Here is a 12,068-nt window from a genome sequence, read left to right on the forward strand (position 1 = left end):
CAACCAACAACGTCGTGCTCAGGCCCTAAACAAGGTATACACAAGGTATGGTAATCCCTATGAGGTATCTGTTTCCCACAAGAAATACAGTTATTCACTTTTTCTGACATCCGGTTAAATACTGAGGCAAGAAAAAACCAAAATATTCCCCAACGGGGTACTTAGCCAACTTTGATTCGGTCTGAAATTCCGACTTCAGAAAATTTCAGAACGCCAACCTGCACTCGCAAAACTGCTTCTGCATCGGACCATGCGGCAAAAAAGACTGAGGATATGACGTCGGTCATGCGCATTAGTACCCTGACGTCAGACTAATGCGCCTTGACCGACGTCAGCCATATACTTTGGTATTCGGGCCGACTGGGACAGCGGACTACCCAATTGTTAGGACTGCAGCAATGTGGAATGAAGAACATCAGACAGCAAGGGACTTCCTGGTCTGGGCCCAAGCAAGGAATGCAGTACAAATGAAAATCTTTAGAGGTATTTGCTTTCCACAGGTAAGACAATTAACTTTTACTGACATCGGTTGGAGTAAGAAAAAAAGATCCCCAACAGGGTACAGATCTTTTTTTGAAGACTTCAGTTCTGAAACTGAATTTCAGTGTCTGCCGACTGGCACTTGCCAACTGCTTCGGGCAGCGCACGGCAAGAAAGACTGATGCAATGGCGTGTGCTGCATGGTTTATACCCTTGACAATCAGACATCATGGAAGAAGACAGCATCCGATGCAGGAATCGGAGACTCTGGTATTCTGGCCGGCTGAAGGCTACCTGCAGGCAGAGAACTCAAATGTGATGACTACAACAGTGAAACACTAAGAACACTGATAGGCTTCCATGGCAGGGAATTCCATAAGTTATGAATACTGCAGCAGTGAATGTAAGGACATCTAACTGCTATCCCGGAAGGGTGAAAGTGTTGAAATGGTTTTATGGCTTCCAGACGCTACAACACATCCTAGCAAAGCTCTGTGTAGGGTATGTGCGCAAGTCTGGTTCAGTTTCTAGTAATGGCAGGAAGTATGGGAACTAGACATCAGATGACCAGGTGGGATATTCTGTAAACTAGCGCAAACATTTTTTAATACTAGAAGAAACTTAAGTCAGAACATTGTTTTTGTAACCTGACAAGATTCCACCCTTATTTCGTCTTGCCTTGCTTTAGCAAGTAACAAGGAACAAGCAATTCTATAAATCCTTTTCATCTGTGAGAATCTATTCATTGTGTTATTTTAATACTCCCTGGGATTGAAACTCTGGAGTTTAATGCAATTAGATTAGTATTTCATGCTCTATTAGACAGATTTCTTTTCTTTGTGGCTGGTTTTTGAGAGACTATTTTAACCTCATAGTACACACTGACACTGCTCCTGTAAGCCTTGCTGTTTGGTCAACATTACCACTTGTAAAACTTCACTAAATATAGTTGGGTACTGTTAAGAGCCTTATAGTAGCTGGTGTTATCTGGTGGCAGTAACCACCTTACAGTCTGAGCAAAGGGCAACAGTAAATCTGTGCCAGCCTTTCCCAGGTAGGCAAGAATGTGTACAAACGTGTGCAAGTCAAAACTCAAAAAAGTGTGTGATTGAGTCAGCTACTTGAGCAGGGACACCGCACTCACTTTAGAGAGGGTGTTGGAGCACTTGACTTGGACTGCTGAGGACTCACTCTACAACTTTGGACACATGCCAGGCCCTTTCTGTGGGATCGTCCCAGCTGTGACAGGTGCCCGTCACGACTGGAGTCCGCATAGTCCAGCAGCTAGCAGCTGACTTGCAATTGGTGTGGACCAGGGGAATCAGACAGACTAAAACGAAGCATTGCAAGGCCCAAGACAGGTGTTGAAACACACTGATTACTGCCCAGTGCTCTGAATGTCAAAGTGAAGTAATGTAATGAACTGCAGGTAAACAGCGGGAGTATCTAGTGAAACCACAGCCAAGGGAACAGGCAGGAAGAATCAGCAGGGAAAGACTACCCTGTCAAGTTTGACTCGTCTGGCAACTTACCTTATGTACTACATAGGTCCGTAGGTTCATACTAGGCTATCTGCCCTGGGGCACTGACAAGCCTAGCCCAAGTGTGTGGTTTTCGCCACCCTTACTTAGAATTGAGTTTGCTATGCCCTATTTATGGTTAGTTTACTGAGCCGCTGTCTAGCAGACCCACAGAAGTAATCCCCGGGGTGAAGCTATGATCTCCCATCCACTCAAGATTCCTCTTGAAGAGAGTCAGCGAGGTGCTCTGCCTAACATGGATCGGTATTCTATTCCAAAGTAAAGGGAGCCTCTGTATTATGAACCTGTCCCTCCAGCACGTTCTATTTAGCTCTGTGCTGAGGTTCAAATCCCTCAAGCGTGTGGTTGGTTCATAGGTTAGTACTAAGCTAACTGCCCTTGCGAGCCATTTTAAGCCTAGCCAATTATCCCTTGTGAGACTCAAACCCTGCTCCTTGTGTTTGTAAGGCAAACACCTTAACCATTAGGCCACGGATTTGGATTTTCTGAGGTGGAGCATGTCCATTAATTCTGGGTTAGACATAGCTTTGTATGTCAGGCATAGATCGCCTCGAAGTAGGCAGTATGCGACTGAGTAAAGTTGGAGTTTCTTTAACCTGGCAGCATATGGCATCTGCTAGAGTCCCTTGAGCCTCTTTGTGGGGTACTTTTGGGGTCTTTCCAGCTGCGGCAGGTGGCGGTTTAGGTACATCCCAAAAGGGGCATTGTATTCTATGATGGGTCTGATGAGGGATGAATAGAGAGGCACTATTACCTCCCCTGAACTGGATGCGAATCCTTTAGTGATAAGGTGGGCTATGTAGAAGGTCTTTCTAACCACTTTGGCAACGTGGTTGTAAGGAGAGATTGCTATCAACTTGGGTCCCCAGATCCCTAATTACATCTTCTGTATTTAATGGGTTTCCACCTCTATGGTAGTTTGTGGGCACTATTTTTGCCAAAGGGTACGACTATACACTTCTTGGCATTCAGCTTTAGGCCATGGCTCTGGCACCAGTTATCCATCTCAGAGACCTTTTTGAAGGATGTTAGTGTCAGCTGGAGAGTCAATAATGGCTCCCAGCTTGCAGTAATCTGCGAACTTAGTCAGCCATAGTCCTCCCGTGCTGGCCTGTACCTCGGAAAAGTAAATGCCGAACGAGAGGTCCCAGTACTGAGCCCTGTGGGACACCACTTGTGACCGGTTTTGAGTCAGACATGACTCTGGCAATTTTGACTCTCTGGGTTCCGTCTTTGAGCCAGTTAGCCACCCATCTTGTGATATAGGGGTTTATGTTTAAGCTGGATAGCTCATCTAGGATGCCTTTGCGGAGGTCCAGATAGGCAGTGTAGACTAAGATAGGCAGTGTAGACTACCTTCCTTTCATCTATGGCCTTGGTGACTGTTTCGAAGAAGTCAACCAGGTTCAAGAGGCAGGATCTGCCCTTGACTAAGCCGAACAGAGTAGGATCCAGTGTCTGTAGGTCCCCAATGTCTTTGTTTAGGAATTCCATGATGATCCTCCCATGGCTTTGCAGACAAGGCTAGTCAGGCTTATGGGGCGATAGTTACCAGGGTCTGTTGAGGCACCAACTTTGTGGAGCAGGACCACTGTTGCTGTACGCCATTCTTTGGGTACATATCCCGTAGTGAGGCAGAGATTGTACAGCATTTTTACGTGTGGGTTGTTGTTCTTGGAGTTCATGTAGGACGCAACCCGGGACACCGTCTGGTCCCACTGAGCCAGTGTTTTTTGCCTTGGAAAGGGCGGCCTTTACCTGGGCATCCGAGATGTTTGGGAGGCTGCACTCTATTGGGATAGATATTTGTTCTTTAGGGGTGGAAGGGGGGGGGTAGTTTGCACAGAACCAGTCTGCCAGGATGTTGGCAATGTCTGCGGGTTCAGTGTATTTTTTGTCATTTAGAATCAACTCTAAAAACATACCTGGGAGTTGCATCCCAGGTTCCTAACATAACTAAAAAGAAAGCCTTGTGATCGTTGTGTCCTGTGCAATTTTTCTTTCGACACTGGCCTTGGAGGATTTTTGAGGGATCGTAATTTTTTGTTAGTACTGATCAGAGATGCCTTCCCTTTTAGGGATTTTGCTCTATCATGTAGTAGCTTCCTCCTTCTGTTGTGCAACTTATTTATGGCTGGGGTCCACCAGACTGGACGCCTGACTTTGGACGCTTGGGTTTTTGTTTTGTTCGGGATAGCATGGTCCATGCACTCCTGGAAGTGTCCATAGAATGCATTTATATAGGATTCCGTGGTTTAGGCCGTAGTTTCCACCAATCCTGGGGCCTTGAAGGTTTCCACTTCGGATTTGAGAAGTGTGAAGTTTGCTTTTGAGAAGTTCTTCACTGTGGTTTTCTGGGTTGGGGGCGGGTTTCGGATATCCAGTGAAATTAAATTTATGGTCTGATCACACCAGAGGTACTCCCCTCATTGGCAAGGAGCATAGGGTCCCCATGCTGGTGATGATCAGGTCTGGTATGTTTTCCCCCTCTTGTGGGAATTTTGACCAGTTGTTCCATAGCATCTGATTTATGAATTCCAGGAACCTTTGGGCTAGGGTGTTGGGGCTTGAGTAATGCTCCCAGTCAATGTTAGGGCAGTTGAAGTCACCCAATATAATGGTGTTTGGAGAGATCTTCATGTTCTCCAGTGTTTTCAGGAAAGCAGAGTGGGATTCCTGATTTTGAGACGGTGGTCTGTAGCATGCTATAAACTGAAGTGGAGTTTTGCCCACTGTTAGTTGCACATGGATGGATTCTGATGCTTCGTGCAACGCTACTAACCTGGAGGTGTGGGTATCCTTGATCAATATAGATACTCCCCCTCCTTTTGTGATTCGGTCTGGGTTTTGAGGCAGAAAAGCATGGTACGAGGTATAACCTGGTAGTGCTGGGGTGCTCTCTGGAGCCTTGAACCAGGTTTGTGCCACTGCAACAGATATCTATGTTCTCCATACTGAAGAGAGATTAGTGTGTGCATTTTGAGGTTTAGACTTCTGGCGTTTAGCAGCATTACCCTTAATTTCTTGTTAAGGAGGTGGGTTTGACTTTTTTGAGCCTTGCCTAAAAAAGGCACTATAGGGGTGGCAAGAGCCTTTGCCAGTATCCAAAAGCCCAGGGGAGACAGGTGCAAGCCATCCCTTGCAAAGCAACGTGGCTTATCAAGCATGTCTTCCCAGGTTGACAGATACTGGATCCCCTTTGAAGGACACCAAAATTTTAGCCAATTATTTAAAATCAATCATTTTGTCTTTATATTGTGGCATCATTCTAGGTGAGGGTAAGATGCTGCTCAAGGTCAGAGTTATACGGGCCTGGGCTACATGATCGGAGAGCTCCTTCATGTCTCTCCATGTGGTCGAGGGAGGTGCGTCTCAGGTTGTTCACACCAGCGTGTACAATGACAGTCATTACTTGTACTTGCTTTGGAGCAACCCGAGTGCTTGCGTAATGTGGCGGATCCTAGCGCCCGACAGGCAGCTCACTGTGACCTTCTCTTTGTTCAGCCTGGTGAGCGGAACGTCAGTGTGCCTGACTATAGAATCACCTATTACAAGTGTGTCAGGTGTGTTGTTCTGCCTTAAGGGCTGTGACTGTTTGGCACTCTGACTTTGCGGGCTGTGTGTTGCTAGTGTTTTGTTGTGGGCTAGCATTTGCTTGGATGTTTGCTTTGGAGGTCTCTGCTGTTTAAGTAGATTTTTGATTAGAGCCTCCGAATATGTTTTTGTGTGCTTGTGTGGTTTGACTGCTGCTGTGGTAGGAATCTGAGACTGGATTAGTGCTGTGTGATGTTACCTTCTCCTCCGGTCTGGTTACACCAGTTTTGAGGCGGGAGAGTTTGGCCTCCAGTTTGGCTATATGGTTGCATCTCTCACATATGTTTGATCCTGTTTGGAGGAGGAGAGGGGTTGTCAGTATACATGAGACAGTTGTAACATTGCCTCAAGATTCCCAGATTCACCAGTTGGACTGGAGAGGAGACCATCTGTTCTGCAGTCCTCACACATGCTGTTTTGAGATGCCGCCATTCTTCAACTCACTTAATTCCTCCTCCTCTTGGAGTGCTAGAGCCCAGAGTAAATTTTTGTATTGTACTTTCATTCCAGTCAACTTCCTCTAACTTTAGAGCCCTTTCTGACCATTGCTTACAGCAGATTAACGCTACCAGTGGTTTATGCCGTGTGATCTTCCTAGCAAGGAAAGGGTACTATGGTAGAAAGTCATTTTTTTGTGATGCATCCTTTCCTCAAGGAAACTAAGCAATACAAGCAGGTGAAGTATAAAAGCAATAAAAAGCAACTCTTCCTAGAAAAAAAGTTCCAACACTTTCAGCCCCCCAAAAGTAATTTAGACAGTTTCCCATTTAAAGTAAAGTTGCATGACAGTCAAAAATACATTTCTAGTTTAAAAATGTACTTCACTAAATAAAGTTTTAAACTTAAAATGTGGACAGTCTACCCCCCCCCCCAAAATAAATAAATGTGTGCTGTTCCATTGTCATGCAAACAAGCCAGTCTCTTCAGTGGCAGGAAAACACTGAAGGGCTTGGCACCAAAGCCCATTTTTGTAAGCTCAAGGTAGGCGTTTAGGAGAGTGGAAGGTGCCCTAAAGCTTTAGAAGTTGGCCAGCTGTTATATTCTAGGTAGGATATAACCCATACAGCTCAAACTACTGCAGCAATGATCAATACAAAGAAAATCTGCAAATGCAGTCTTAAACAGATCAGTCCATTAACAAGCAACCAGAGATGCAATGAAACAAGTTAAAAGCCAATACAACCTTTTGCAGTGATAGCAGAATTTCAGCTTCACTGGAATGATCCAGCACCATCACTGAGACTGCACTCCAAGCTAACCTTTGCTTCCTTTGTCACAACCTAGTTATTAAATTAGACAAGGAAATGGGCACCAAGGGAACAAAGTAGTTTACCAAAAAAAAAAAGCAGTTAAAACACCACAGTTCACCACTAGACTATATACCTTGTATAAAAAGGTCATTGAAGCCTGCCTGATCTTTAATCTTCTGCGCTAGTCATAAGCAGTTTCTCTACTTTGTGTATAGTTCTAGAGGTAAAAATGTGTGTTCAGGAAAGACCGTAAAAGATTTTAAAATGTCACAAAATAAGATCCTGCCACACAACTGATTTCTCATAGTAACACTTTAAAGCAAAGCTCCAACTCAGTTGTGAAGGGTAGCATGTTATCCTACTTCTGCCTTTTCCAGCTTTGCTATCCATTCAGAGAGAGTCATGCAAATTAGCTACAAAAATTTAACAGGTATACTGGCAATGTCTTATAAAAATGGAAATACTCCTATTTTCTAGACAAAGAATGCTGCAAGATGAACACACTTCTCATCCAGCTCAAGCGTTCAGAGGAACAAAGACTCTCAATCTAACAAGTGTGCATTACACCTAGTAAATGCTAGGCAAGACATTTAAAAAAACTCAGTCGTATCCTTATCTGAAACTGCTAGGACTCAATATCCTTAGAGTGAGCACCAACAATACCACCCTCAGGCAAGCTCCAGCAATAAAGCAAACTTCACACCAACCCCCTTACTCAACAAATCTGATATCGTGATTAAACTACCACAACTTCAAAAATGCAACGGTATACACTCAACTGGGAAAAGCAATTTGTTGCAAGAAATAAAAAAAGTGTAGAGCCAGCCAATGCAGCTAGCTTACAAGTTCTCAAAATATTTTTCTTCCATTTTTGTAGCCCTCCTACTACTGTAGGATTCTGCTACCAACATGTAGACTTACCTCTGAAGCAGCTTCTGCAAGTTCTTTTCCCACTTCACTTTTCTCCTATACAAAGACAGAAAATGTTAGCCCACAAACTGAACATGTATGCTAGTTGCACATGTAATGTTCAAAAATTTCACAAACAACCATAGGACAACTAAACTGGCTACCATAACCAGTACCACGTTAGTGAAGCACATGCAAGTTCTTGCAAAGCCACAGCATTCACTAGCTGAAAAGGTCACAAACACTCCAGCATTTGTTCCAATACTTGTGGATACATTAAACATACCCATTTAACTCTGCACACACTAACCTTTTGACAAACCAATTTAACAGAATCAAATGTTCAACATGCCACATGTGTACAGCAAAGTACAAGGCTCGTGCAGAAAAGAAACAAAGCCCTAGGACATCTAGCACACTGACTAGTGGAAGTGAATGGGGAGCGAGGCACGTGACTAACATTTGCCTGCTTTGCCCTCTAGGAAGCATGAAATTAATTCTGTGACAGGTCCCAAAAGGCATGGTTCTTTGTGAACAGCTGGAGCACGTTCAGTAGTAAAAAGATGTATGCCCCTACCCATACCGGAATACAAACCTCTCAACCAGCGTATTGAGTAACTAAGGGAGAAACTGTTGAGAATGACAGCTGACTGCCTGTTTAATCCCCCCACACACACACACAATTGAGCTTTACAGAGTATAGGATGAACGTCAGTACACAAAGCCGGGGGGTATGCACTTACCATAACATTCCATATGTGGTGTTCATTTTCACCTTTTCTTCATGGATTGGCTCAGATCAGACCCTCTGAGCTGATATGGCTATGAGCCGACTCCACCCATTACCAAAGGTCATTGTCACAAACTCTGCTCTTGAGCACCTCCCCTTTACCAAGACACACAATCAATACAAGTGTGCAAGCGTGTATATGAATATAAGCATACATAAAGAAAAGGGATCCACAGAACAATGGAAAACACATGCATGTATTCCTCAAAAAGTAGAAGCCATTGTAAGGTTATGCTGAATAAAAAAAGAACATATAATCCAGGATCTGTTATCCGTCAGAGGCTTCAGTACGGGGCTGGTGGGTGGGTTTGAGGAAAAGGTGAAAATGGACAACACACATCACACAACTATGTGATGTAAATTTTCACCTTACCCTCATGGATGGGTAGAGAGTTCCTACCATCCTGCATCTTGGGTGGCCCATGGAAGAATATTCCTTAGGACTACAGGTCCAAAATGCAGCTCTACTCCTGGAAACTAAATCCAATTTGTAATGAGTAATAAAGGTATGGTGACTGGTCCATGTGGCTGCTGCATAAACTCTCCCTGGATTGAAAGGCAGAGAAGGTAGCCATGGCTCTACTAAAATGAGCTTGAGCAGGCTTGGGGTAATTGCTTTTCCTGAGAATGGTAACTAAAAGAAATGCACAAAGAGCCATTTGGCTAAAGTCACCTTGGACACAGTAAGACAGTTTCTAGTATCCCAAAAGGCTCCAAAACATCAGTTTTTCTAAAAGGTCCTTTGTCCTACGAAGGTACAAACAACTGAACATCTAGCACATGTAAAGAACACGCCCCTTTATTTTGAAAAAGAAAAAAAAAACTAGCAAGTCAGACTGATTCATCCCAGAATGGTTTCGGAGAATACATTGAAAGTAATACTAGTACAGAGGGATGACTATCTTTGTGAAAAGTCAAATAAGGCAACTGACGATAAGGCTTGCAGTTCAGGCATTCTTCTAGTGGATGTGATTGCCACTAGGAAGAGGGCCTTCCATGACAAGAATTTCAGGTCAGTGGGCTGCTGGCTAAAACAGGGCAATTTTGCCTGGGAACAAAATGTAAGTCCCAAGGTGGCAAAGGGTATTTGAGAAATAATCCATTTTCAACAAAATAGAAATTCACTATGGTTGCTAATTGTACTACCAGTAGTTGCAAATGAACCCTCAAAGTAGTGTTAAAAATCGAAAACTGTATGAACTAGGAGTGGTGAAAGGGTCTATCCCAAGACTTTGCTCAACAAGCAAAAATGTTTCCACTTACTGCGATAAATTTTACTGGAGAATTTGAGACACAAATGTGTCAGACAGGGGAAGGCACAGAAGGGGTTGCCTGGCTAAGATCAGAACTGGAGCAGCCAAGCTGTCAACTTGAGATTGCGTAAATTACCATTCCCATATGGTGAGATGGGAGATCTGCAACTGGGTCCAAAACCCCAAGGTTCATATAGAAGGGAAACAATCTGTTGAGGCCAGTACATAGTCCTTAATTGATGGATCAATGGGGTAGGGGAAAAAGGCATACAGAAGACCCAGGGGCCAATAGTGGAAGAGCATATTCCTCTGGGACTCCACTACAGGGGGAATTGGGGCGAAAGTTGCTGCACTTTCTCACTAGCGAGATGGGTTAGAGCAAGGCTGACCTCACTGACAGAAAATAAATCTCTGCAACTCTGGAGGGACCACTTGAGGCATTAGAACACTCCTGCTCAGTCAGTAGTCACGTTGGACTTCCCAGAGATGTACGCAGCTATCAGGAAACGGTTACAAGAAACTGCCCACTGCCAAACCCAGAGGGCTTTTTGACACAGTGTATGATCTGGTACAAGGGAGAACCAGACTACCAACATGTTGTCAGACTGCACTGCAATAGTCCTATGAAGGAGAGAATGCTGAAATGCAGGCAACACCAGAAGCACTTGTATGTAGGTTGGCCTTTATGAAGACAAGGTGCCTTGGACTGCTTTCCCCAGATAATGCCCCTGCCTCACCCCACTTAGGAAGCATGCATGGTCACCACAGCCTTGGGCTGTGGATGAACAAATAGACTACCTTAAGTTACCAGAGAAGGCTGAAGCCACCAGAGAAGGTACTGCTTGAAAAGGCTGATGAGACTATCCTACAGAACATTGGAAGCTCCAAGAAGGACCACTGCACCGAAAGAAAAAAAGTCAATGGAGAACTCTGATGTCTCTCTAGCCCTGTACCTGGACGACTGGATGGGAAACAGAAAATACACCACTGGGATCCCACCGGTGTCCCTGCTTGACAGGGAAAACAGGTGCTGACTGAGGAAACATGGTGAAATTCTTGGCCAGGCTTATAAGGGCCTCCAAGCCAACAGCAGAGTATCATCTACGTCCGGCATCGCTTGCTGTCGCCTCTTCCCTGACGTCAGTGCGCCAGGGGTATAAATGATGCAGTCAACGCCATTTTCTTCTGTTTTTCTTGCCCCAGATGTCAGTTGCCCCCAAAATGGTAGGCTAAATTATGCCAATAAGTATGCATGCACAAAAATAAACATTTCCTTCATCTACAAGCAAATACACCACATAGGTTGTATAGGATAGAGAAGTACAGATAAGTCCCAGCAAAGAGAAAAGGGGGATAGTGGGTGGATAACCTGGACTGCAACAGTGAATACACCAACATCTACATTTACGGTAGGTACACAACTGTACTACGTTCATAATGTTTCACTGTTGCAGTCATTACACTTGGGTTGAATCCCAAAGCTGAGGTAGGGTGGCTGGGTCTAAAGATTAAGAGAGGCTATAAGGCCCTGCAGAATTGCAGTGGCAAAGCCTGCTCTGGATTTAGAATAGAGGTAAGTGGTAGTGTTTGGTAAAAGTGTGCACTGAACTCCAAGTTGCAGCCTCTAAAATGTCTTTGGTTGGTACTCCTCTGAGGAAGGCTGCTGAAGTAGCTGCTGCTCTGGTAGAGTGAGGCCTAATGCCCTTGGGCACTGATTTGCCATGTAGTGAATAGCAGAGACAAATGCAGTGGCCTATCCATTTTGAAATAGTCTGCTTTGAGAAAGCCTTTCCTTGTGATCCTGCAGCATATGCTACCAAGAGTTTCTCAGTCTTTCTGAAAGCTTTAGTTCTGTCCAAGTAGAAACGTAGCCATCTGTGCAAGTCCAAAGAATGCAAGAGTCTCACCCTTATTCTGTGGGTTTGGATAAAAGGAAGGCAAATGAATGGTTTGGTTAAGGGCCACACTGGACATTACCTTAGGCATAAATGTCGGCTTCGTCCTCAGAGAAACCCTGACGGGATGGAAAATGGTAAAGGTTCCACAGCCATGAGTGCCTAACACAGACTCATCTTGCAGAGGTAACTGCTAGGAGCAGAGCTGTTTTCCAAGATAAGAACTTTATTTCAGCTGTATTGGCTGGCTCAAATGGCTGGCTCAAAAGGCGGCAGTATGAGTTTTTCCAAGACATAATTGGGGTACCATGCAGGTATTGGTGCTCTCCTCGGAGGCCTTATGTTTTTGGCCCCTC

At 44.5% G+C, this 12,068-nt stretch overlaps 1 protein-coding gene across 7 annotated transcripts in view; it reads right to left on the minus strand.

Moving 5' to 3' along the window:
* SLTM (SAFB like transcription modulator) overlaps nucleotides 1–12,068 on the minus strand; it is a 738,342-nt gene that overhangs the window by 613,565 nt on the left and 112,709 nt on the right. For all 7 annotated transcript variants that reach the window (XM_044078891.1, XM_044078894.1, XM_044078888.1 and 4 more), the window contains exon 5: nucleotides 7,787–7,831. In XM_044078891.1, coding sequence (XP_043934826.1) covers nucleotides 7,787–7,831 — 45 coding nt within the window. The remainder of the gene's footprint in view (nucleotides 1–7,786; nucleotides 7,832–12,068) is intronic.

Source organism: Protopterus annectens, chromosome 7.part1 (genome assembly GCF_019279795.1).
Source record: "Protopterus annectens isolate FY-2018-M chromosome 7.part1, PAN1.0, whole genome shotgun sequence".
NCBI lineage: Eukaryota > Metazoa > Chordata > Ceratodontiformes > Protopteridae > Protopterus > Protopterus annectens.